Source organism: Armigeres subalbatus, chromosome 2 (genome assembly GCF_024139115.2).
Source record: "Armigeres subalbatus isolate Guangzhou_Male chromosome 2, GZ_Asu_2, whole genome shotgun sequence".
In the NCBI taxonomy this organism is placed as follows: domain Eukaryota; kingdom Metazoa; phylum Arthropoda; class Insecta; order Diptera; family Culicidae; genus Armigeres; species Armigeres subalbatus.
Genome location: NC_085140.1, coordinates 282,706,445 through 282,729,128, shown reverse-complemented (window position 1 = coordinate 282,729,128; position 22,684 = coordinate 282,706,445). Strand labels below are relative to the sequence as shown.

At 38.1% G+C, this 22,684-nt stretch overlaps 3 protein-coding genes across 5 annotated transcripts in view; 1 reads left to right on the top strand and 2 right to left on the bottom strand.

Moving 5' to 3' along the window:
* Positions 1-22,684, bottom strand: part of LOC134212328 (uncharacterized) — a 59,421-nt gene that overhangs the window by 33,619 nt on the left and 3,118 nt on the right. The gene's annotated exons all lie outside the window — the stretch shown is intronic.
* On the bottom strand, positions 4,128-5,766 carry LOC134216447 (lanC-like protein 3 homolog). Its single transcript, XM_062695332.1, has 2 exons — positions 5,673-5,766; positions 4,128-5,545 (listed from the first exon to the last, which is right to left on the bottom strand). The coding sequence occupies exon 2, from the start codon at positions 5,476-5,478 to the stop codon at positions 4,228-4,230; it is 1,251 nt and encodes a 416-aa protein (XP_062551316.1). The 5' UTR covers positions 5,479-5,545; positions 5,673-5,766; the 3' UTR covers positions 4,128-4,227.
* Positions 7,185-8,277, top strand: LOC134216446 (GTP:AMP phosphotransferase AK3, mitochondrial). The gene has a single exon (XM_062695331.1). The coding sequence runs from the start codon at positions 7,337-7,339 to the stop codon at positions 7,982-7,984; it is 648 nt and encodes a 215-aa protein (XP_062551315.1). The 5' UTR covers positions 7,185-7,336; the 3' UTR covers positions 7,985-8,277.

Sequence of the window (22,684 nt, the reverse complement as noted above, 5' to 3'; positions counted from 1 at the left end):
CAGCGAGAACAATATGGGCGAACTACGCACCCAGAGAAAACAATGGATCACCGATGAGACCTGGAGGAAGATAGAGGAGCGAAGAGAAGCCAAAGCCGCGATAGAGCGATCGAAAACCAGAGGAGCCAAAGTCTTAGCCCGTCAACGATACACGGCTCTTGAGAAGGAAGTAAAACGCTCATGTCGACGGGACAAGCGAGCGTGGGCAGACTCTCTGGCCGACGAAGGAGAGAGCCGCCGCAACCGGGGACATTCGCCTCCTCTACGATATCCTCGACGCTTAAGCGGGGCGAAGATGAATGCAACGATGCCTGTGAAAGACGCGAATGATCAGTTATTGACCGACCCAACTGACCAGCTGAAACGCTGGTTCGTGCACTTCGAACAACTTTTTCAAGTGCCAGCCAGGCCACCACCACCTCGGCATGATCTGCCTCGGATCCGACGTATAACACGTGTCAATACCGAAGCTCCATCACTGCTAGAGATTCAAACAGCCATCCAAAGCTTGAAATCGAATAAAGCCCCAGGGGTCGATCGCATATCAGCCGAGATGCTCAAATCTAACCTCATGACATCTGCTCAACTACTGCATCGTTTATTTCATAATATCTGGGACACCGCAACTTTTCCGGTCGACTGGATGCAAGGTATCTTAGTAAAGGTACCCAAAAAGGGTGACCTGACTGTATGCGATAACTGGCGAGGCATTATGTTGCTGTGTACCGTTCTCAAAGTTCTGTGCAAAATTATCCTAGCCCGGATTCAGGAGAAGATCGATGCGACTCTCCGGCGGCAGCAAGCCGGATTCCGTGCCGGAAGATCCTGTGGACCATATTGTCACGCTCCGCATCATTTTGGAGCAGGTCAACGAATTTCAAGAGTCCCTTTACTTGGTATTCATTGACTACGAAAAAGCTTTCGACCGTCTCAATCACGAGAATATGTGGGGCGCCCTGAGACGCAAGGGGGTTCCTGAGAAAATCATCGGCCTCATCGAAGCACAGTACGAAGCCTTTTCGTGTAGAGTGCTGCACAATGGGGTCCTGTCCGACCCTATCCGGGTCGTAGCTGGTGTGAGGCAAGGATGTATTCTATCACCGTTACTGTTCCTCATCGTAATCGATGAGATTCTGGTAGATGCGATTGACCGTGAACCAAACCGCGGGCTGTTATGGCAGCCTATAACCATGGAGCACCTAAACGACTTCGAATTGGCGGATGACGTTGCACTACTCGCGCAACGGCGCTCTGATATGCAGAGTAAGCTCAACGACCTTGCTGATCGCTCCTCCTCAGCAGGTTTAGTCATCAACGTCAACAAAACCAAATCGTTGGATGTAAACACGGTGACTCCTTCCAGTTTCACAGTAGCCGGGCAACCAGTGGAGAATGTTGAAAGCTTCCAATATCTTGGTAGCCAAATGGCGTCAGACGGCGGTACCAAGATCGACATAGGCGCACGGATCAAGAAAGCAAGGGCTGCCTTTGCGAGTTTAAGAAATATCTGGAAAAACAGGCAGATAAGTGAACGCACCAAAATACGAATTTTCAACTCTAACGTGAAATCTGTGCTGTTATACGCTAGCGAAACATGGTGTGTATCAGTGGAGAACACTCAACGGCTGCAGGTGTTCATTAACAGATGCCTGCGGTATATAATTCGGGCCTGGTGGCCTCACAACTGGATCTCAAACAACGAGCTCCATCGTCGTTGTCACCAAAGGCCGATAACAACAGAAATTCGGGATCGGAAGTGGGGCTGGGTCGGCCACACTCTACGTAGGGGCGGAAACGAAATCTGTAAGCAAGCATTAGACTGGAACCCAGCGGGACATCGCAGCAGAGGCAGACCCAGAGGCTCATGGCGGAGAAGCCTCAATAAAGAAATAAAAGAAGTCGACCGAAATCTAACCTGGCAACAGGTTAAAGCGATAGCCGGGCATCGCTCAGGATGGAGATCTTTCAAGTCGGCCCTTTGCACCACCGGAGGTGTACAGGATCCATAAGTAAAGTAAAAAAACTACCACCAAACTTGGGCTTGTGCGCTTTGAGCGGCACACGGTCGCTTTGGCGGAGCCTACTTGCGGATACATGAAGTTTTTTATAGAATAAGAAAATTATTTTGAGCTTTTTAGTGGAATGTCTTCACTTGTCATAAGACGAGTTTATACAATCCCATTGAATTCCACCACTTTATTGTATCTTGACAGATACGTATTTCGACCTCAACAGTGTTGAGGTCGAAATACGTATCTGTCAAGATATAATTAAGTGGTGGAATTCAATGGGATTGTATAAACTCGTCTTATGACAAGTTTTTATAGAAGTTTAACAGGGCCCACTGTCAAACCCCACCACATCCTAGACAGGTACCACAACTCGCAGATGGCCTGGGGAGGGATCGTCAAGCCCTTGGACATAGTCCCTGCTGTCCACAACCATCCATCATTCACACTGCGAAAATCTGCAGAGTGCAGACTGCGGTGGGCTGGGCATATAGCTAGAATGTCGCACAGTAATCTGGTAAAAATGGTTCCTGACAACGGTCCGACGGGAACAAGAAGGCGAGATGCACATCGAATAATCCAAAGTTGACTAATAGTCTAAGTAGAAAATAAAATGATTACCTAGGTACATGTCGCTTTTTCTGAGGTTTCTAAGCACTGCTTTGTCTATTCGTCTGATAAGGTTAGTTAGGAACATCATAATGTATTGTGAGCCTAATTCGACAGTGTACATTTTGAGTCGAAAAAAACGTTTGAATATTTCAATGGTCAGCTTAAAAAGGATCATAATGCTCATCTGTTTGTAGGTCGAAAATTCTATGCGCGAAAAAAAATGATCAAAAATTTACTCATTATGAATATAACCTCCCGAGGTAAAAATCAGACAGTTGATGGGATTCAAAAGTATAGAGAAAACCAATTTATCATTGCATTAATTTTAACGTTTTTTGAAGACCAATATAAAAAATATTCGTATTTATTGACAAGCAAAACAACTTGTGCGATAGATGAACTTAGCAGGTTAATAAACTTTTACTTTCGTGTGTTGAAATGGTTAATTATTTCATGTTTTATTTATTCAACGCATTGATTTGAATGGCCTTGTAATATTGTGAATTGAAATGGAATAATTCTATGCTTCATCATGAATACCATTTACCCACTTACCGCATCGTACCTTAATTAGAAAACTTATATAGGAAGGGCACAAAAATTCACATTTATTTTAAAAACCCAGAAAAATCCACCTAGCATTGGTGGTGCCTTTCTCGCATTTAGTTAAGACACCAACCTTATATGTGGTTTACATGGTCCGATATACCATTTTCTTCATAACTTTTAAACGCAATGACCGATCGTTATATAATTCAATAGTGATCAACAAGGCTTTGTCTCCTGTCGAATGAAACCTGTTGCGAGAAAATCGGTTGAAGATTACTATACGAAAAGTTGTCTAATGTTTTTTATAGCTTTTGTGCACACACATACACACACACATACACACGGACAGACAGACATGTGCTCAGCTCGTCGAGCTGAGTCGATTGGTATATAATACTATGGGTCTCAAAGGCTTCTATAAAAAGTTCGTATTCAGAGTGAAATGATAGCCTTTCGGTACAACTTAGTTGTACGAGAAAGGCAAAAAAAACTCGATTTTGTTCAAAACAGGTGAAAAATGTGACATTCTACGTGTACAGCTGACGTTAGAGGCCTGATCTAGGAAAAGATACTTTTTAGATCTCGAAAAAGTTGACCAAGTTTCAAAACAGTGACCCGATACTAGGCTTGTACTTGCTCTACTGAGTTAATCATTCTTTTTTAAAAAAGATCTTATAATTTAGGACGGATCAAATACCCGTATCATTCTTTCTCTCTGTTTCTTGAGAAATATACAAGTAGGTTAATAAAAAGCAAGGGCCGGAACGAAGTATGAATTTTACGTTTCTTAATCTTTTGTGCTTATGTCTTGCTTAAAGTGAGGAATTTTGAAAGAAGAATTCCTCCCATTTGAATTACACGGTCCTCTCACGCGAGAATAGTACAATAACCACTTTCATTAATATGAATTTAGTTCATAACCAGGGTTTCACTATAAATAAATACTGTGATAAAACATAGTTTGTGCATAATTGTCGAAGGAATCAATAAATTAATTTATTCATTGTGAAATACATCTAAGCTAGCCCAGAGTGACAATTTTCGTTTCATTCATATCCTAACACTTGGTATCGAACACATCCATGAACGGGAAGCTGGCACGCTCCGGCCGCAGCAAGTCCAACAGGAAGCAAACTGTTCCAGCGTAGCCCTCGTACAGACTAAACGGGCGATCAGGATTGCGAGCATACCGGATGAACTCTTCATGCGTTAGATATTCCATAAACTTGATAGCACGATGGAGGTATTTGGGATCTACGGTCAGTCTATAGAGAAGGAGGAAGACGTATCCACTGCCGGCCACACCATGGCATATACCAGGACCCTTGCGCAGCAACCCTTTGCGCCAGATCAGATCGGCACAACGAACACACGACTGGAGATATTTCTGGTCCTTGAAGACGATGTAAGCTTTGGCCATAAGATATACGATTCCAGGTGCGCCGTGGCACCAGTGGACCAATGTTTCATCTCTTGTTCGTTGCAAGTAATCTTGTAGAGTTACTGGAAAATTACCTTCAGCATCCTGTAAGGACAACAAGCTATTGATTGTGGCACGAACTGCAGCCATTTCGGTACAATTCGGATTCCCTTGAAACGGTGATTCTAGCAACATGTGCATAATAGAAGATACTCCATGTGCGGCTCCGAGATATTCATCTCCCCAACAATGATACATCAAGGGGATGGGACTACGATGTGCAGCGGAATAACGTTTTCCGCTCTCGATTATAACTCCACAAATGGCATTCAACGTATCATGAGCAAATAATTTTCTATCGATGGTCTGATGCAGCCAATAAATCCCACTTAAATATCCCGCTCTTCCAAAGAGCAATTCGTCGCTTCCGTTTTTGTTGAAATCAATCTTTTTGCAAACCGTGATACCGGAAGCAAAATTTCTAAGATCTTCATCCATTTCCTGTCTTTGCCCCATTTTGTGACAGATGACAGCAGAAACCGCATAGATACCAGCATTCCCACAGAGGAAAGAACATCTCTCTTCTGCTCGTGCTGCATAACGTACCGCTTTGCTCTTGGCGTTGGCCACATACTGCTTGGCGTACTGGAGGGCATCTGCTCCGAAAAGGCCATTCTCGTGTAGCCTCAGAAACATATAGGCAATGCCAGCGTCGCCCACGTACAAATCGCCTCGGTGGTCGCTATTCTTGCCAGGCTTCGTATTGTCCACGATGAGGTTCACGTAGGACTGGATCAGCCCCCGGATATGGTCGTCATTTTTCACCACTGGACCACCCACATAGTCCTGGAACGGGTTTTGGAAGAAACGTCCTCCAGCACCAGCCATTCGTCGTATTGGCTGCTGCTGCTGACCAAACAGAACAAAATTGACGAAAAATCGATGAGAGATTGACCTGAAAAATGAAACACGGTCAAGCATTCCGCAAACACGATTAGGTCTATCGTAAATTTGAGCACATGGTCGCAGGTTTCTGTATGAAAAATTGAATTTGAAATAATTTTTCGCTAAGAATGTCTCACCTATCGATCGAAGGATCCTTTTTGTTCCGTTTGTTGTGATTCCTTTTTCGATAGTCCTTTGCCTGTTGAGTAATTTGTGTAGGGATGTCGTGTTTGTTTTAGGAATAATACATAGATACATACTTGGATACATATTTATTGCGTACAATCCATGCTTTGCAATTGCATACAATCTATTTTACATTCTTACAAAAACTGTGCTAACCGTTATAACACTAATTTTGTTGAGGTTTTTATTTCATAATGATATTTTTGATTTATTATTTTTATTTAACGTGTTATAACATTTTACGAAGCTGAAGTTCTTTATGATATTTACAATCTACATATATCATTATTATCAACAGTCAGTAAGGGAAAAAAATTGGGATTTAGATTCGAGGTATTTCAGCTGCTATTTGGGGTATTTGGGGTATTTGAAGTCGTAAATGGCGTGGCTTTGTTCTCGAGTTAGGTATGTTTCGTCAATGATATTTTACATAGACAATTAAAAAAACCTAAGCCCTAAACACGTGTCGTACGATGTCAGCGAAACGGAAACAGCAAATTTGACAGGAAATATATGGGCTAACTGTATAGAGTTGTTGTTAATTGTATAACACACATAACATTTTTGTAATCAATGCTGTTCATAAAATATTTCAAATTATTTTTATTTTCGTCGTTTTCGTCGATGTGCAAAAGACAAACGCCACACAATAATTATCGACACAGACACTATTTCGTTCATTATAAAAACGTACCTAAATAGAACAATGCTGAGGAAACCAGCAAGTTTGTTTTATTTTGCTTCATATTCAAAATTAGTTCTACCGAACCATTTGAATCACAACTGATTTTACTCTTTAACTTTCATTCAAGAACTTGTTTGAGCCCATAGTCACTATCTGTCACCACTACTTACATGAGATTGATAGGACTCTATATAAGAGAAAGAGAATTAAAGTGAATCTATAGACCAAATTGTTAATTTTATTGTATAATGTATTTAAATGTTATCAAAGGCATAGGCATGATGTTTGTGAGTTTAATAAAGACCGGAACGAATAAACTGCAAAACTCATAATTGATCAACCAAATATTCTGGAAAAAAATATTTTTCTGTTCTTTTTATATAAAACGGGCTGTCTTGATAGGGTTTCTTTATGTGCAGTTTGGATTTACAAAGTGCAGCAAGGTTCTTGTTGATAAATTCATTAACATTAACACCTGGCATCCCAGATTAACACTATACCTATTCTGTACCGTAACTCACACTTTCAAATTCGGATAATACTAAATCGATGTGCTTGGGCATAGCTTGCTTAAACAAATAAACTTAAATATTGAAAAATGGTTTGTTTTTTCATCTCTATGTATAATCATGAATAAAAGACAAATATTTGACCAATTCCACGAATAACATTTTTAATTTTTATAAACGATAATTCAAGAGGATGCACTTTATGTTATTTCCCTCCTCCAGTATTGAACTTGCAATGTACCATTCGCTCCTATACATGAATGAGCATTACGCTGGTAGAAGTCCAAAGTTCAGCAATCGAACACTTGTTTTGTTAGTAGCCTCAAGCTGTTGATTAAGTCCAGATGCATTGCTCTGCCATCAAACATTAACCTTGGTTCATATTCACTCTCAGTTTTTGGAAGTTATCAAATCACAAACGATGAGCAGCAAATTATTCAAAGCCGTTATCATGGGAGCTCCTGGCTCTGGTAAAGGCACAGTGTCTTCCCGGATTGTTAAAACTTTTAACCTGAAGCATATCTCCAGCGGAGATATGTTACGGAGTAATATCGAACAAGGTACCGAGCTAGGTAAGATAGCAGAAAAGTATATTAAAGACGGAAAACTAGTACCGGACATTTATATAACCAAATGCATCCTGAACGAACTAACGAAGCTTGAGACCAATTCATGGCTGTTGGACGGTTTCCCGCGAACACCGGAACAAGCGGAAGACTTATGGCGCCAGGAGAAGATCAATTCGGTTATTAATTTGGACGTGCCTTTCGATGTGATCATCGACCGTTTACGCAGCCGTTGGGTTCATCTGCCCAGTGGCAGAGTCTATAACATTGGCTTCAACGACCCTAAGGTGCCGGGTAAGGACGACGTAACTGGTGAGCCACTAAGCCAGCGACCTGATGACGATCCGGTGGCGGTGCGGAAACGCTTGGAAATTTACGAAGCGTGCACCAGGCCCTTGAATGAGTATTTCGACAAAAAAGGAGTGTTAGTTACATTTAGTGGAAAAACAACTGATGAAATATGGCCCAGTGTGAAGCAATACCTGGAAAATAAGATTCTTTAATTAGCAGAACAAAATTTAATGTGAGTTATAGCCATTTTACTGGGAAAGTTACTATAATTAGAGTATGTTTATGTAATACTGACCATCAGTTGTAAGCACAAAAAGTTTCGTTATCAGTAGACCAAACATTCACTTAGGAAAACAATGATGTATTCTAAGACTGATAAGGCATTTTGGGCATTTATTAGCATTAGGTTATAAGAGATAAGAAACGTTGGGTGCTATAGATGCCAATTATGATCGTTTGTAATGAATATGCATAACAGAAAATACAAATTTCTTATAAACTACAACGAATTGAATCATTTGATGATAAAATCCGTAATTGAAATTGGTTTTCATTGCAATTCCAAGTCAACTGGAACATGGCCTGCGTTCCAGCTTTGTATTGTATTAGCAGTCGATAATTAAAAGCATACTCGCCAATCCTACGCTTTTCATTGAAAGACTAACTGGAAACAAAGTTTGCCGCTATTTAAATACAAGTCTCATACAAACGCGGTAAAAAAACTAAGTCATCGAAATACCTTCCTCATTGTCCAACTCCGTGGTATTTATGAGGGTGTCGCTAAGTCGGTGGCCTCTCGTTAAGTAAGTACCACATCACCACTTCCTTCCTCTCCCTGGTTACGGTGAAGATGGGCGTAGCCAGGAGTAGTAATCATCATGCTTTTGTTATTTTTGTTTAAGACTGGAATCAAGGACCACTCTCTTTCTTGATTTCTGATAGCATTCTAGATAAGGATCTCAAAAGTAAAACATGAGTATCACTAGTAGGGTGAATTATTGGGACGATTAATCAACATGCGGTTTTCGTTTGGTGAAAGCTGTTGAGTATCCCTTTTAGCTATGTAGGTTTTCTTTTAACCTGCGCTTAATGGGGAAACGTCATTAACAGTATAATGAACAAAATAAATTTCCCCATACTAATTTGCATGCAAACTTGAAACGACTTGTACTAAATCAGTTTCAATCCAAATGAGCTCAAATTTTCAGAGGAAACTCAAAACATGGTAAAGAATCAGATGAGCACTATGGAGCAAAATCGAGTTTTTGAACCACCCTAAAAAGTACCAGAAAAACCCATCGCAAACAAAAAAATAAAATATAAAAAATATTGATGAAATAATGAAAGCTATTATATTACACTAGATTAGATAGTGTATATAGTCACGCACTATTAGCTTGGCGCTTACGTACACAAATTTCGGAATATTTACTTTTGCAATCAGCACCCAAATGCGATTCTACCCGTGTGGAACTGGTTAATTTAAATATTTTTTTCCAAGCTATCTCCTTCATCTTCTTCTTCTGTTTGGAATTACACCCCTATTGGGACATTGAGTTCTCCAGATGAACAAGAGTGTGCGTGATTCCGCTGTATTTTTGTAAAATTGTGCTGTCTTCCATTAAAAGTATTCGTGATTTTGTCCCGCAACTGGATTACCACCCACTTTTATTTTATATATCCTACACGACGTTAGTGTGCAAAACATAGCGCTTGGAGATCTCAATTGCCGCTTCGTAGCTGTTCATTCAGCGTATCAAAAGTTTTTAACTGCGAGGTTTCTAAGCCAAGTTACCATTTTTGCATTCATGTATCATGATGATGATACCTCGGGAAGTCAAAAAAATTTCCAACCCGAAAATTTCCTTACCGGACCGGAAATCGAACCCAGCAACCTTCATCATGATCTTGCATTGTTACCGCGCATCTTATCGCACGACTAAGAAAGGATCCTGTAAATAGCTATTAGTGGTATGTACTTTTTGCCTTCCTCGTTCATCAGGTGTAAATAAAAACTATATATGGTCGCTCTTAATATAAACATTATAAAGGAGGCTCGGAGACCCATAGTGTTATATACGATTGTTAGTCATATGACAAAAGGCCGTGTGGCCTAATACGATTTGACATAAAGCCGCTTCGCCTAACGTTCGTTTGGCTTAGTTATTTGAATTTCAGAAAACGACATTGCTCACATGTTTCATTACCCCAAAATAAGACCCCATGCAAAATTTGAGCTCAATCGGATATGATTTAGGGGTGCCTAAAATTCATCAAAGTTTTGAAATTTTTACCCATGAAAATTTTCCCAAGGGGGACCAAAGAAAAAGTCGAAAATCGAATGTTCGTTTTTGATGCCAAATGACATATTTTTTTTTTAAATAACATCAGATCTCGACGTTTCATGCATTTTTAAGTCATTTGGCATCAAAAACAAAAATTCGATTTTCGACTTTTCCTTTGGTCCCCCCTTGAGAAAATTTTCATGGGTAAAAATTTCAAAACTTTGATGAATTTTAGGTACCCCTAAATCATGCCCGATTAAGCTCAAATTTTGCATGGGGTCATATTTTGGGGTAATAAAACTTGTGAGCAATGTCGTGTTTTGAAATTCGAAAATGTCATTTTCATTGGCACCCTAATATCGTCTTCTTCTTATTGGCATTGCATCCCCGCACTGGGACAGATCCGCCTTGCAGCTTAGTGTTTATTAAGCACTTCCACAGTTATTAACTGCGAGGTTTCGAGGTTTGCATTCGTATATGAACCGGTGCCAGCGAAAGTGGTACATGTTACACTGAGTAAATTTTTCAGGAGACGCATTTTCCCACAAACATCGAATAATAAATTCATTTTTGCAGTTTTGTGCAACTAAACTGTACCTACATGTTATGTCTGATGTGCCTAAAAATAGAAGTGAAAAATGAGCAAAGTTTATGACAAATTTCAAATTTATTGGAACAAATTGCACATGTACCACTATTAATGGGAACAAAAGGAAACAGAAACCGAAAAACGTTGACAGTAAAAGTGGTACATGTACATTTTTAAAATCATTCTAAACGGCAGTAAACTATCTTGAAATTCAAAATAGGATTAAAATCTATTGTGAAAACAGTCATGTTGCTGAATTTCCTTTTAAATAAGCAGATTTTAGTGGGTGACTTTTTCTGGCAACGAAATGGCCATTGAGATATATACCAGAAAATAAAATTTGCATATTTCCAGATTTAGTTGCCAAAAATCACTTTTTCGTTATTCCCTTGCTAGATCTTTGCAAATAGAAGCCGTTGACGGTGGTAAAAACTCAAAATTGAAAAAAATGGTTTATGTACCACTTTTGCTGGCACCGGTTCATATCATAAGGCTAACACGATGATACTTTTATGAGCATGAGCATGAGCATGATTGACCGCCCACGGTTGCTACTCCGTTATTGCCAGGTCAGCTGTAATTACACAGAGAACCAACAGATGAAGTTTGGGATTAACATCATCTTCAATGTGTAAGAACTGGTGACCCAAAAATCAGCAATACCAGCGTCGGCCGTGTCCGAATGCAGGTCAATTGAGGAATGGGTAGGAGAATGTTGACATGATTCTCGCTTTGATAGAAGCCGACGAGTCATCTGCACTTCCACGAGAAATCACTGGGATGTTGGATATATGGGGTAGGGAGTGTGGCAGGGTTCGTTTTGGTAAACGGTATGCCGTGTATAGCGTGTAGTTTGATCGATAAAAACAAAACTTATTATTTTAATTTAAAGCCGCACAAAGCAGAACAAAATTTCGGTGACCGGCTGATCGATCTGCTTACCGCACAAAGCAGAAGAAAGTTTCGATGACCGGCCGATCGTTCTGCTTCCCGAAGAAAACTTGTCTGACCGCGATCTAAACTTTAATTTTCTAATTAACTTACTCACCCGCACTACGCAGAACAAAATGTCGGTGACCGGCCGATCGTTCTGCTTCCCGCACAAAGCAGAACACATTTTTGATGACCGGCTGATCGTTCTGCTTAATGAAGAAAACATGGACGCGATCTACGATCGTTCTACGTTCTACAAAACACGAACAAACCTGCACTGATTGTTTCACTTTCTTATTAATTTACCCACCCGCACAACAGAATCGGACATTTAGATAATCGCGCGATCATTGTATGTCCAGTACAAAGCTTAGCTAAGCTTAACTTAGAGTGACTGTACATATCAATGGTTGCTACTCCGTCTTGTTCTATTGTTCATCCTTCGCGAGAATAAACAATCAATCGCTCAAAGTGAGCGATTGTTCATTTGTATTTTCGTTTAAGCGTTCGCGTCATCATTTCTTGAACGTAAGAAAAGCAGAAAAAATGCAATTAAAATTGAAAATAAGGAGATATTCACGGTTGTTCAACTACAATGTTATCGGAAAGCTAATGTCAATCGGCATACCTTATTTTATCTCAATTTGAGGTTAAATAAAAATGCACAGCCAGATATATTTCGTTAATTTACGATTATTTTACAAGTCGTTTATTTTTCATTACTTTCTTTTGCGTGGGTTATGAGCATGTTTTTATTTAGTTTCCTTAATAGGGCATAGGGAAAATACTAAAAAATATTGATTATAGTAGTAATGGATGAGACATAGCGAGATGCGAAATCAAGATCAAAAGGTGTCTGGTTTTTAAATATGTTCCAAAAAGTTACTGTCAATCATAAGACTAGAGAAAATGAAAAAACAGTTGTATTTGAAGCAACTTGTGTCAATTCAAAGTCCTAAGCAAATTCCGACATAATGTTGTATGTATATCTCAACAAAACTATATGTCTACCCTTGGGCCTAATGGCTCCGCTTAAAAGCAAGAAAAGTATATAAATTGCTGAATCTTAAACCGGATCAGCTCCCAGTTGATAATCACAATTGATTTGCAGAACATTATACTTTTTTGTCTTTATTTGAGAGGTTTTCAGCCCTAGGCTGGCTCACCTCTTTGACGTAAAACTTCACATAGATGCTGTTTTAAAGATGCAGTTCTGAATCTAATTTAAACTGGAAAAATCTGATGAAATGTTGAATAAAAAATGCCGCCGGAATGAAGTTTACAAATGGAGAAATCATAAATATCACCATTTGCGAGGGTTTTCAGACCTGGGGTCTAATCATTATATAATCTAGGATGACAATGATACTGAGTTTTCAAAAGATAGGGGTGTTGACATAATACATACCTACATGATAGAGCATACCTCTTAAAGCTCGAATCAATGGGGCAGTCGACCCAGGGGAGCATAAAGGCACTGTCAGCTTCCAGGATAGACAGTGGAAACTGGGGTCATGTTCTTCATGAGTATTACCTGGATCTGGTTCACTCACGCCTTGCTGTGACCCTAGACCCCAGGCTTGCTTGAAATATTCCAAAATGGATTCAACTTTTCTGCCGGAGCATTTCAGACTTGTGGCAAAACTCAATCCATTTTCGATGCTTCAGTGGATTCTCGTTCGGACCATTAGTTAGTATCGTCACCGCAGAATGGACTTTGAGTTGGATTGACTTTACGTTGCTCCACTTTTTCAATACTTTTTCGAATGATGCGGAATCTAACATCATCGAGGAAGGAGAAGTCCTGGGCTGAATCTTCTTAATAAATACTTAATAAATACTCAGCAAAAAATAATTTGGAAAATTTCAGGTTGTCAAAAACACCATAAGGCTAACACGATGATACTTTTATGCCCAGAAAAGTCGAGACAATTTCCAATCCGAAAATTGCCTAGACTGGCACCGGGAATCGAACCCAGCCACCCTCAGCATGGTCTTGCTTTGTAGCTGCGCGTCTTATCGCACGGCTAAGGAGGGCACCCTAATATACAGCTCTCAAAAAAGCTGTTCATACAGACTTTCTTCTTCCTAGTTTTATAGACTATTCAGATTACGCTATTTATGATTATGAATATCATGATAAAGAGTAACTTGATGCCAATTTCCCTACCTTCAATTTTCCTCCTCATATTTGTCACGATCAGTACTGGAATTTCTCATTTTCAATAAGAGATGTCACGCGATGTTTACATATCTGCCTCTTTCAAAATCTATTGAAACGCGAAGGATGAATGGCATGCTACAAAAATCTCAAAAAATATTTGTTCCGTGACAGGTCATGAAAGTGTGCAATATCTGCTATATTTTTGTGTTTATTTTCAGTTTCAACTCGGCGAGTTAAAGAAGTATGATTAATTTATCGACTAGTCACTATTTTTCGCATGTATCTATTAAAATAACTTAGAAATTTAAATTTTAAAATAAAGCACAACATCCTTTCATGACTACCTTTCATGCGAAATTGATCAAAGTACCCACGATTCTTTCATTTGGTCGCCTGAAATAGAAAAAAGGCGCTTTGCTCTCTGTCTTATGGCGCTCACGACCTTTTCCAGTACTGGTCACGATAATTTATCTTCATAAATAGCGTAATCTAAATAGGCTATTATACGAATATTGATACTGTGACACAGCACATAAAATATGTAGCACGGGCAGATCCTTTTATACCAAACGGCATTAGGACAAAAAAACTTTAAACCACGACGAATTGCGGTGATGTCTGTGTGTATATCTATGTGTGCGCGACACGCGCGTGCGCAAAAAAAAATCTCACTCATTATTAGGCACTTAGGTATATCCTTTAACAATTTTCTCGCAACAGGTTATATCGGTCGAGGAAACTGTCTGTCCTAATATATAACTATGGAGCTCAGAAGTTTTGGATCATATTTTTAATGTTTTGCACAAAGCTAAAACACACGGAAAAGGATTCATCATTTTCCAGACTCTTATCATTAACCGGTTTGCTTCTTGTTTATAATTGAAAATTGGCCTTTTATAATGCACGTTAAAGGCACTATTATCGCTAGAGAGGTAAATCAGCTTTTTTTATTATTAAATTCTCAACACAGACAAGACTTGCAAATTCTGTATCATCACTAAGTACCTAGGTGGCCTAGATCAGGAGAATATGAATTCAAAGTTTTGGATCCCACGACCAACTTCTTCTTCTTTTTGGCATTACATCCCCCACTGGGAACATTGCCGCCTCGCAACTTTATTTATTAAGCACTTCCACATTTGTTAACTGCGAGGTTTCTAAGCCAAGTTACCATTTTTGAATTCGTATATCATGAGGCTAACACGATGATACTTTTATGCCCAGGGAAGTCGAGAAATTTTACAACCCGAAAATTTCCTAGACCGGATCGGGAATTGCACCCAGCAACCTTCAGCATGGTCTTGCTTTGTAGTCGCGCATTTTACCGCACGGCTAAGGAAAGCCCCATACTTAGAAGTTTGGAGATTTCACTTCAGGACAAAAAAATTGGGCGTAAATCAGTCCTATAGAAAATCGTTCAAGCTTTTCAAGTAAAAATATTTCTTCTGTTCAAGATGTGGGGAAATCTGAAAATATCGAAGAATAAAGTCGACTGAACAAGACACAAAATGAACTGCGAACTTCAGGAAGCAGAAGAGAAAAAAAGAAGTGAATATGTCAGAACATGGGCCCATAAGTTATACTATAGACTTTTGTATGGAACGACTTTATGCAAGGTTATGATTATGATGATGAATGTTGATGAGCGAAATTCGATTATAAAATGCTCCCATGGAACCAGTTCTACACAATCCGTGATGGTAAAGTATTGACGATGTTGATAAGCCAGTTTATTTAGAAAGAAAATAAGTAAAAAAGCAATGAATTGGAAAGCAATTTGTAAGTGTGTAATGCTTTTAAATGCATTCGCAGCAATCAATACAATAGTTGATGTACCCGTTCGAGAATCTTTGTTGTGGCGGCTACTGCCCATTATCCGAAAGCATCATAACCCAGTACTATATTTTTTATATTACGCGTAGTCTGGTACAAAGCAAAAGAAGTCGTATCCGTACTCAAGGAAGTGGATTCTCTAAACTATTTCCAGGAAATCCCTCTTCAACCTTCCTGGGCTTTGACAAAGGCACATTTGTGAGAGCATATTAGAGCAGCGGACTCCATCACAACTTTTGAAAAAAAAAAAAAAAAGGTTGGAAATGTAGCCTAATGTCGTTTTCGGTTTTAAACCTGGGTCAGGTCCGACCTCGACTCTGAATAACCGAACGAAAAACGAATCGGGATCGAGTCAGTATGATGGTGTTAGTGAGAACTCAAGCCCTATCATCTGTTTTGTTTTCATTTCGCACCTTTATCAGCAGGCAGAAATATAAATATTTTATCAGATTTTATACAGATTTTATCTTTTTAATTTTGTTTTTTTTTTTGGGTAGGGTAAAACGTCCTATCGTTGTGGTATGCCCTAATGTTGCGGTAGTATTAAAAAAGTCCATTCTGGATATAATACCATTGAAAACAAATGTGGGTACGCTAAAACTCTTCGGATTAACAACTAGAACAGCTTTTGTTTGACAAAATTCTGTTCAAAATGATGAAAAATCAACATTTTTCGTATAAAATTTGAATCCTTTGAGCCTATTATTGCGGTAGTGCTAAGGTCCTATTGTTGCGGTATCGCTCTCCATAAGAATTACATGCAATACCGCAACAATAGGACTGACCTTCAACAAATATCGCAACGATAGGCAACTGCGTCCTATTGTTGCGGTAGTTTGATTTTATTGTGATAAAAACAAAACAACATAAGTTCAGCACAATTGACGTAATATTTACGAAACTATAGTTAACGAGCATCCTATTCAACTACTACAATGTGGAAATCGACCAACAGGTAATTTTTGAAGAATTTTTGTAATGAATTTTGTTTTGACACGGTGCTTAACCCCTCCATAATAGGTCGTTTTACCCTAAGTCAGATTTTTCTTGTCTTTTAATCCATCAATAAATTTATGTGATTAGAAGCTTGTGATGAATGGCGATGGCAATGTGGATTGCCATGAAGGAATTTTGGCGCTCTGGAACATTTCCGGTAATTATGCCAATCCGTGTTTCCCGATAAACTGTTATACTGGTCCTATGTGGCGTTCTGGGAACAGTGATTGTGTTACATTTGAATTATCAATTATGCCATTCAAATGGAATAGAACCAGAAAATATGGAAAAACTTTGTAAAGAATCCAATAGAAAATTTATTGAGATTTGGGGCCTTTTATTTTAATACAAAGAATCAAATCGCACAAGAGTTGACTAGCATTTTTGTATTTTCCTCCCAAGAGGGGACCTTTTGGGATAAACCGCGATTTCGCCAAAACTGAAAAAAAAACAAATATACAAGAAAGGCGAATAATTTTTCTCTACATAATTTTCCACTACATAACAGGACATTCAACATAATAAATATCAACGGGGTAATGTCTTCGTCGATTTTTTAACGAATTACAACTAAAAATTCTTCTTCCAATCTGAAATTATGCTCAATTTGTATAAAACTGTTCCTAAATTTACATTTGAATTAATTTTCTGGCCAAGTATCATCTGGAGTGTTACTAGGTAGCAAATATACCCTCTGCAAGGTGAATAATTAATAAAACTATTGTAAATAATCAGAAAAACGTATCATTTGTTGGTGGCAGTATAGTAATCACTGCCTAATAAAGGGTTAATATCAGGGTTAATACATTATGTTTATATTCTTCAAATCCGTAACCTTAAACAAATTATTCACAGAACTGCAATAACGAAAAAAATAATGGTATGAACATTTTGGTCTAAATAATACTCCGATACTCCGGCACGCTATTTTCCCATTGAGAGAGCAATTATACCTAAAGCATATTATCGAATACACAACGTAATAGTGAATAAATAGCAGCTACAGCTACCTTCTCGTCACTGCATTTATCAATCACATTTTCAACAAAAATTTTAACCCTCATTTTGTTTATAACGGAGCTACCGTCTGAAGTAATGATGATGATGATGATGATGATACTACCATCTATTGTAGCAAGGCACCTGCCGATAGCACTGGCCATATCTGACAAACGATTCGACCATGATTATATTATTGTTTGTATTTCATCAAACTCCTGTATGAAGGGCCAAAAATGGGTGGGGTGGTTCCATAAGCAGAGACACTTATGCGAATCCACGGGATGAATAGAGAATCTCCTTCCAGAAGAAAGTTCGTACATTCAATAATATAATCTAGCCCTCGTTTCCCAGATTGACCCAATAGATGGGGAGAAGAGCCCGCCCTTTATCCACAAGATGTTAACAATAGGAAGTTGGCGATTCCACTCTTCCTATCCAAATCGCTTCAATCGGGTGCCCTGACGGTTGTTTTTTTTTGCATGTGGCATACAGTTATATAGTTTCAATAAAATTGGATAAATATATATAATGAAATTCTCTCACCAAGCTTTAATTCGTATGCTCTGGATAAGGGGAGATCTTTCTTCAACACCATCAAGTTTTAGATTTATGCTGTCTTCAGAGATGGTTTGGCAAGAACTGTCCTGGTTAAAATCGGGGGATATATATCATTCTGGTTCAAAGACCGAAAAAAAGAGATCTTGATCACTGAAAAGATGATTTTCGTATAAAAGTATAAAGTAATAAATAAAAATAAAGAATATGATGAAGATATGTAGTTTATTGAATTTCAATCAAACGTAACAGCCTGCTGGTAATGCCTACCGTTCACTTATTTATATGAAAATGTATGGCATATTGGGAAAATAATGATATTACTCTATTCTATATTCTTTGAACATATATGATAGTATTCATAGCTGTATAGAAATGCATACGAAAATGAACATTTTAGGTTTTTTTTTAAGAAAATAAAAATATTCAAAAATAGGGGAACTGCTCCTGGAATTCATCCCATAGCTTCGATATTCATCCCATCAAAAACAAAGCAATGGAAAGCAATTTTATTTGTTTCTAATTTTTGTGATTTTTTTCAGCACGCATGTTTACAGAAAGGTTTGAATTTTGCTTTGATTTCAAAATTAAAGATCATCCGATTTTTTTTTATCATTTTGTTCTCAATTGGGTGTGGCGGAAAATGTTTCCTTCTCAACGAATAAATGATATATTTTTCTATTAAGCGAAACGGAAACTTTTTTTTTGTATTAGATCATCCACTTCAGGTTAAAGGAAAAATAAAAAAATAAGTAAGAAAAAGAAAAATAAAAATAATAGTGAAACCATCAAAATTATACTAATCAAACTCCTGTTATTCTTGAACATCAGCTTATTCAAAATTTCCGGAAATATTCATATAAAAGTTCCGGGAATATTCATATACAATTTATTCATTTTCTTCTTTCTTGGTGCTCCTAGAGTCGTGGTGAATAGCACAGTATTCGCTATACAGCCGATGAGTTTATATCTAATTTTCAAAGTGTCATTATTCCGCTGTTTCAGTTATAAGTTTTCAATCAACGGCAATGGAGAAATTATTCCAGGGTTGTGAAAGAATGAACGTTCCATTCTTGGAATGAGTTGAATTCCTGCCATCGGTTTAACTTGTTTATTAAGCTGCGAGACATTTTACAAACTTTGTTGAGTAAAACCACCGTATGTTACAGGTTGTTATGAATCACTTCGATCGGCTATTTCGAATCTAATTTTTAAACTATGGGAGAATATTTGAATTTCAAATAGATACGATCCTATCAGAAATAAAATGTGCGAAAAGCGATTTTGACAACATGTCTACCGAACAGTGTCATTCATTAACCAGACAAATTCTCAAACTGTGTAAGCATGGATATTTCGGATCTACAGTTACCATTGTAACCAAAGGCGGCCAAAGGATGGCCAATCCTAAGATGGCGAGCTCGATACTCGTTACCGGTTTAGGAGAAAAATTATGATAATAAAAACAGAATTGGAAGGAAAGGTAGATTAGTTGCCCTCATCGACAAACTGTAAAGCGCGTTCTCGCTTATTTTCCGTTGAAGACCACAGTTATTTTTCTCACCGCTGTGTAGCACAATTTAAAATGCATAATCAGCACAGGTTCCGCCACAATTGGAACTTGTTATAGCTAACGAAGAACGTCTCCCATAGGTATGCAACTACATCCCGAGAATATTTAAAGATGATAAGAGAGATTTTTTTTCAGTTTTTTTGGATTCAATCCCTGGTCTCCATTATAAAGCAAGAATTATAAGAAAAGAAATATAACGAACTGAAAAAAAATTGAGAAAGGGGAATCCAAACACACACGTTTAAAACACGAATAAAATAGAAAGTATAAATAAATGAAAATGAAGTGATTACTTAGTGCATTATTTGCGTTATTGTTTGAGGCCGCGTTTTTGTTTCCAGCCGGTGAAACTCGCGTGGGGGAGTTGGAATTGTATCTATGCTACCGTTCCACTGCCTTTTGTGGAATGGCTAGAACTGGTTGCTGTAGAACTGAGGGAGTCTTCGATTCTTGATTTCCAAAATTAATCGCAAGGCTTGGCCAGGCTCAAAGAGTTCCGCCAGAATAACATATTATTTAAATCACCCCACCTCACACTCTTCAAACGATACCGGAAACTTTTGCTTTTAGATATAATTTACTTTTGATTGAAAAGATTAAAAAATAATGAAAATTTATTATTTGACGGAGCGCGAAATTTTTATACCCGTCTTCAGGCAGCGCCTACTGTGCTACCGTCTGAAGTAATCAGCAAAAAATATGTCGGTATCTGAATCCATTTCACCATCAAAGAAATTTGAAGACAACACACAATTAAAATAATCTATTTTTACGTAGAAGACAGCAACAAAATTGATAAATTCAACAAATGAAACAAAAACGATTAACAGTCATTGATAGTCCTTCAATCTGAATAGACAACTAGAGATGTCGCAAATTAATCGATTACTTCGATTAATCGATTCAACGTTGTGATAATCGATTAATTTTGAATCGATTATTACCTAACGAATAATCGATTCAATAATCGAGAGGAATCTAGAGTAATCGATTAGTTACTAATCGATTAATCAGGATTTTACGACATCGTAAGGATGTCGCAAATTAATTGATTACTTCGATTAATCGATTCATCTTTGTGATAATCGATTAATTTTGAATCGATTACGTGCGATTACTATCCAAAGATTAATCGATTCAATAATCGACAAGAATCGAAAGTGATCGATTAGCTACTAATCGATTAATCGGGATTTTACGACATCTCTATAGACAACACAGTAGCGCCGCGGTGTCATAAAAGGCAAGCAATGTAGTGAAGAGGCTTTCCGAGGGGTCCTTAAACGTATGATTCAATATGCAGTATAACATTTATAGAAATCATACCATGACGATGACCCCATTTTTAAAACTGAGTTTAAAAATAAAATTTTGAGAAATGTAACTCAAATTTTCAAAAATTGTAAAATTAGTGTAATTTTTGCAATTATCGCACCCCTTGGCTATCGTCTTCAAGCGTTAGTTACCTTTTGTGACGCAAGATGGTGTGAATGTGCTGTCTCTTGCCTAATATATGAGGATTCTCGAAGTGGACTATATTGTTAATATACTATATTTGATGATTGTCAACTGTATCAAACAATGCATTACAATATCCAGTGATTATACTGCCGTGAGTCGCATATCTGTCCCATCTTTGCTGAGTTTCCTATTCATATGGGACAAATATGCGATTCACGGCAGTATAATAGTAGATGCGTAGGCCAGTGGAGATATATCAGATTCCACACTGATATTCTTCCCTCCCCCTTCATACGGGAGCTTGGCAGAAGGAAGGTCGTGCGATATGTGCCATCACAAATATTGCCCTCCGCTCGCTTTCAAATCGACTTCTATAAAAACATTCTTCATGCCTGCCGTATCCTAACGGAACTATCAATTCTATACTTTCGCCTCTAATGCTATCATGAACATGTACGTCCAAGTTTGGAAGATGATATTAGCATTTCCATATCATAGTAGATGCTTGTTTTTCATCACAGTAGCCCGATTTTCATACTGTCTTGAGAACAAGCAAACCAAAACAATAAATTTGACATTCAAGGTACCGAACAATATCTTTATGCCAAGTCCGGGTTACTATGGTTGTACCATGTTGATCACAATAGCTCTCTGGCGTTCTAATATAGTACCCCTCATAAAAAAATAAACTTAACCACTTATTTTTATTCGCAACAGAAAATGAGCGCCAGTTAGTCGCCTTAGAAAAACATACCAGAAAAATGCTTTGATAGCACGTGTCATTTGTACTGCGGATAAATTTTTCACATCTATGAGAGCCTTGGAAAACAATTGAGGGGGTCAAACGCAAAGGGGCGTGACAAAAAGTTAGTTTCGAACGTAGAATTACGTATAGTTCCACAGTGGATGCAAAATTAAATTACCTGTCGAAATTGGATTTTCAATAGTTAAATGCATTTAATCAATAATTGATTATTATTATTATTGTTAACAATAATTGTGTGAAATCTTAGATAGTTAAATGTTCGATTCATACCATAATCTCCAGAATCCGTTGAAAAACGGCTGAGTTATTGACTCTTACTTCCTGACCATTTTTTGTGACGGTTCCAAATTTGAAACTTTGGAATGACCCCCGAACGACGTAATTCTACGTCAAAAACGGGTGCAAAGTTTTTCAGTATTTTTTTTTTTGCTCCATACAAATCGTATGGAAGTTCAAAAAATTACATTTTCTGTGAATTTTCACAGTTTTTCTTAACAACTTAAAAACTTTATCAACATATTGCCGCAAAGCTTAAAATCCAAAGCATTTTTTGCTGTAGTCAACTCAATTTTGACCAAAATTCCGTGCTTACACCCCTCTGCTTCTAACTCCCTCAATTACGAAAGTTCAAGCTCTGTCTGGAATAAGGGCGAATCGACATTCAATGTTGCAAGAGAGGATTCTCTTCGTCGACTTCCCCTCTTGCGACATTCGCTCTTTTACCAGATAGAGCTTGAGTTGTCATTATGTCGCAA